Consider the following 4,390-nt stretch of genomic DNA (forward strand, 5'->3'; position numbering starts at 1 on the left):
TTCAAACCCACCAGCCACTCCTCGGAAGGAAGGTCGGGCAAGCCTACTTCTGTAGTGATACTGCCTCGGAAACCCAAGGAGGGGTCGCTATGAGTCGGGCCGACTTGATGGCACATAACAACAACAACAACAAGCCTAAAGATGGTCTGAACTCTGTAGTATAAAACTCATTGTGATATTATCAAGGGTGAACACTTGATGACTTAATACATTAGTTTGTTGAGATTCATGTGTGTGTTTTAAGATATTTGTCAACATTATCTACTTAAGTAAGCTATTGTTTTTAAAAGTTAATGAGAACAAGTGACCAAGTAGCCCTATATCCATGGATACAGAAATGGTTCTAGGCTTCCATAATTTCTCAATTTTTTTTTCAAACACAAGTTCCCAATTTCACAAAGGGATAAGTGTCTTGGTATTAAGAAGCTTGGGTGGTACTATGGTTAAGGTATTGGGTTGTTGTTGTTGTTTGACATCGAGTTGGACCTGACTCAGAGAGACTCCTCCTTCGGTTTCTGAAGCAGTATCTCTACGGAAGTAGATTGCCCAACCTTCCTTCCGAGGAGTGGCTGGAGGGTTTGAACCTCCAGCCTTCTGGTTAGCAGTCAAGTGGCTTAGGCACTATGCTACCAGAGCTCCCTAGGGTATTGGACTGCCAACCAAAAGGGCAGTGGTTTGAACCCACCAGCTACTCCACAAGAGGAAGATGGGGAGATCTACTTCTGTAATGCTTTACAGCCTTGGAAAACCAATGAGGGCTGCTTTGAGTTGCACTTGACTCCATGGCAGTTTTTGGTTTTTTTTTTAAATCTTGGTATGAGGTGGAAAACATCATCTTGAATTTACTACTACACTTTTACTCAACATAGAGATAATGGCTTACAAAACTGGACTGAGCCACTTATGTTAGAGATTATTACAAAGATCTATTTATATACATATTTTAAAAGATCAATTTTACAGAAGTATACATGGTTAGTATGCATGGCTAGAGCCTCAATTTGTCTAGAGTGTCAAGCATTTTAAACCATATCCTAATTTTGCAATTTATCAATGTAATTCTGGCTTTAAACATGATCACTTGCATGTTGCAAAAAAAAAAAAAAAGCACTTCTTATATTAAAATTTTGAGGAAATCTATTATTTTGTCAGTGGCTAATAAATTCAAAGGTGCTCTGGTGGCATAGTGCCTAAGGCACTTGACTGCTAACCAGAAGGCTGACGGTTCAAACCCACCAGCAATTCCTGGGAAGGAAGGTTGGGCAATCTACACCTGTACTGATATGGAAACCCAAGGAGGGGTCACTATGAGTCAGATACGACTCTACAGCAGTGAGTTTTCTTTTGGTTTTAATAAATTCAACAGAAGGGAAATTTTCAGTAGTACTACTATAGAAAATTATGACACCTAAATTCACTGCTGACAGTTGAAGCCGACTCATACTGACTCCTTCTTGGATTTCTGAGGTGGTATCACCACTAATTATGACATAAACATCCCTAAATACAGTGACCTAATAACTAATTGCTCTTCTATGTGTTTAAACATGGGGTTGATCACAAAACTAAGAATAAGAATACATAGTGATACATATTATACCTTGGGGCCTGTTTCAAGTCATCATCAGGTCTAGGGTAAATAATACCAGATTGTAATCTCAGTCTAGTCAATTCCTTGGGTAAATAAGGAAAACAGACTTGTTCTCTTTAGGCCATCTTAATCATCAAAGGATTAAAAGTGCTTTTCTTATCTCTATCTCACATGGATGTTCTCAGGATAAAAAAGATATGATGAAAGAATAACTTCTCATTTATTCAGAGTTACTCAGAAATGTAAAATTTCACACAAATTATTTCTGCAGGTTACTGATTATCCATGGTAACAGCCTGTTCCTGTTAAGTCTATTTCAACTGACAGTGACCCTATGTAACAGAACAGAATTGCCTCATAGCATTTCCTAGGCCATAATCTTTACAGAAGCAGATTGCCACATCTTTCTCCCTTGGAGCAGCTAGTGGGTTCAAACTGCCGACCTCTCTCTCATTTAGCAGGCAAGCACTTAACCATGGTGCTACCAGAGTGCCTTTTGAAAAAACAAAAAATAACTAACTCACTGTCATTGAATTGATTCTGACTCACAGTGACTCCCATTGGTTTTTAAGGCTGTAAATCATTACGGAAGCAAATTGCCTCATCTTTCTTCTGCAGAGCAGCTAGTAGCTTTGAACTTCTGACCTTCTGGTTATCAGCCAAATGCCCTAACCACTTTACACCAGAGCTCCTTCCAGGGCTCTTTACTATGCCTTAAATTGCCACAACTTAAATTAGACAACAACAAAAATTTAAAACTTTAAAACGCATTACCATCTTTTCTGCATCTTTTCTTTAATTGAACAGAATTTGAGGAATCAGAGAACCCAATATGACAGAATTTCATATAAATTAAGAAACAATGAATATAAAGGACAACTAAGTGTCTTTTATTTTTTATTGTGATTTGGGTGAAAGTTCACAGAGCAAATTTTCCATACAGAAGTTCATACACATTTTGTTTCATGACATTGACTGCAATTCCCCACAACATAACAGATCTATTCCCACTTCCTCACTGTAGTTACCTCTGGATAACTAAGTGTCCCTTGAACATACTTAAATATAAGATTGTGGTCATCAACTGATGGGTAATTTTAGTTACTGTCAGATCTTTTTCTAATGTTTTGGTTTTCAGATATATTTCTACTTACTAGACTCTAAAAGTTCTAACTTTATGAGTCATTATCGTACTTACTTTGAAGAATTACAATAGTGGACATGAAACTGAAATACTAGAATGATTATTTTCTTAGAAGCTAAAATCATATCTATTACTACATGGAAAAATAAATAAAAGCTATACGTATTAAAATGTGTAAGAACCATTATTTAGTAATGAAAATTCATTATAAGGACAACGTCTGTTGGGTCCATTGCTACTGAAAGTTCTGTCATTAAGGTACCCCAATTTTGTAAGTAGGTTCTCTCTTCTGGTCCAATTAAAAATAAATGAATACTTTAAAAAATATATATTACCTAAAAAAGTCAATCTGTTAACACTCCTCTTGGGTATCTATGCATATACCATATTGGCCCCAGTATGTTGTTCTTTATCGTTTAATATCCAATTTAAATTATAAACATCAGACTTTCAGAATTGCCTCTTACCTGATATAATAATCATTTCTGATGAGCAAAAAATGCTGTAGAATGGATAAAAAGTAATTTTCTGCAGTAGTGTCCTTCAACATATTATATAGAAGATGGTACACTTCATTCATATCGGTAGAAAGTAAGTAAAGGAAAAAATATCACAGATTCTTGATGAAAACTTGCTTATTTTTTGTTAAAAATACTGATTTATTATTTGGTTTCCACCACTGCTTCTAAACCTTCAATTTCAAGATTCAGTATTTAAACATTTACATAAGCTAATTAGATCTATAGAATCATTTTCATCTTTTAATTAGAAAAACAGACTTAAATTATTTCCAAGGTTATCTGTCATAACCTTAAATGATAAGCTATCCACTACAATTTAAAGTCTAGATTACAGTTTGTATCTTTGGAACAGTAATCCCAACAAGAAAACCAGATTTTCTTAATATCCCTGTGGTTATGATGTTGTTGGTTGCCAAAGAGTCAAGTCCAATTCATGGTGACCTCAAATCCCATGTGTGTAGAGTAGAACTGCACCATAGGGTTTTCAAGGCTGTGATCTTTTGAAAGTAGATTGCCAGGCAACGTCAGGGTGTATTTGAACTGCCAACATCTGGCTAGTTATTGAGTACTTAACCATTCATGCCACCCAGCAACTGGTGTGACTGTGATAAAATCATAGCACTCCCCCTGCAACTGAATCAATTCCAACTCATAGCAACCCTACAGGACAAAGAAGAACTGCCCCGTAGGGTTTCCAAAGCTGTACATCTTCATGAAAGTAGACTGCCTCATCTTTCTCCCACGGAACGTCGGGTGGGTTCAAACTTGTGGTGTAGTAAATCACCTGGTATGGCTTTTCTATCCATAAGTCTTTGTAAACCCCGTGGTGAAATTTTCCTTGAGCAACTGAGTAGCTCCTGATTGTTAAAGTTATCCACCTGGGGTATTTCTGTTGAGAGTGGCATGAAGCAATCTTCTAGGAAGTTTGCTCTTTTAGGTTTGTAGAACTCTGATATTGGGATTGATTAGTTTGGCAACTCTTCCAGGCTCAAAAGAAGCCCTCCTAGTGGCAGAAAGTCTCTCTGGCTGCTGGCTAAGAAAGACATGCTGCTGAGAGAAACACACTCCTGAGAGAAACACGCTGCTGAGAAAGAGACATTGAGAGACATGCATTGCTGAGAGAGAGAGACACCT

The 4,390-nt window shown here is 37.0% G+C and overlaps 1 protein-coding gene across 1 annotated transcript in view; it reads right to left on the bottom strand.

The window, feature by feature from the left end:
* Positions 1-4,390, bottom strand: part of DIAPH2 (diaphanous related formin 2) — a 1,278,863-nt gene that overhangs the window by 944,187 nt on the left and 330,286 nt on the right. Inside the window, exon 12 of the mRNA XM_007946556.1 lies at positions 3,203-3,319. Within this exon, the coding sequence (XP_007944747.1) occupies positions 3,203-3,319 (117 nt within the window). The remainder of the gene's footprint in view (positions 1-3,202; positions 3,320-4,390) is intronic.

Source organism: Orycteropus afer, unplaced genomic scaffold (genome assembly GCF_000298275.1).
Source record: "Orycteropus afer afer isolate SDZICR_OR568_19922 unplaced genomic scaffold, OryAfe1.0 scaffold00165, whole genome shotgun sequence".
NCBI classification, from domain to species: domain Eukaryota; kingdom Metazoa; phylum Chordata; class Mammalia; order Tubulidentata; family Orycteropodidae; genus Orycteropus; species Orycteropus afer.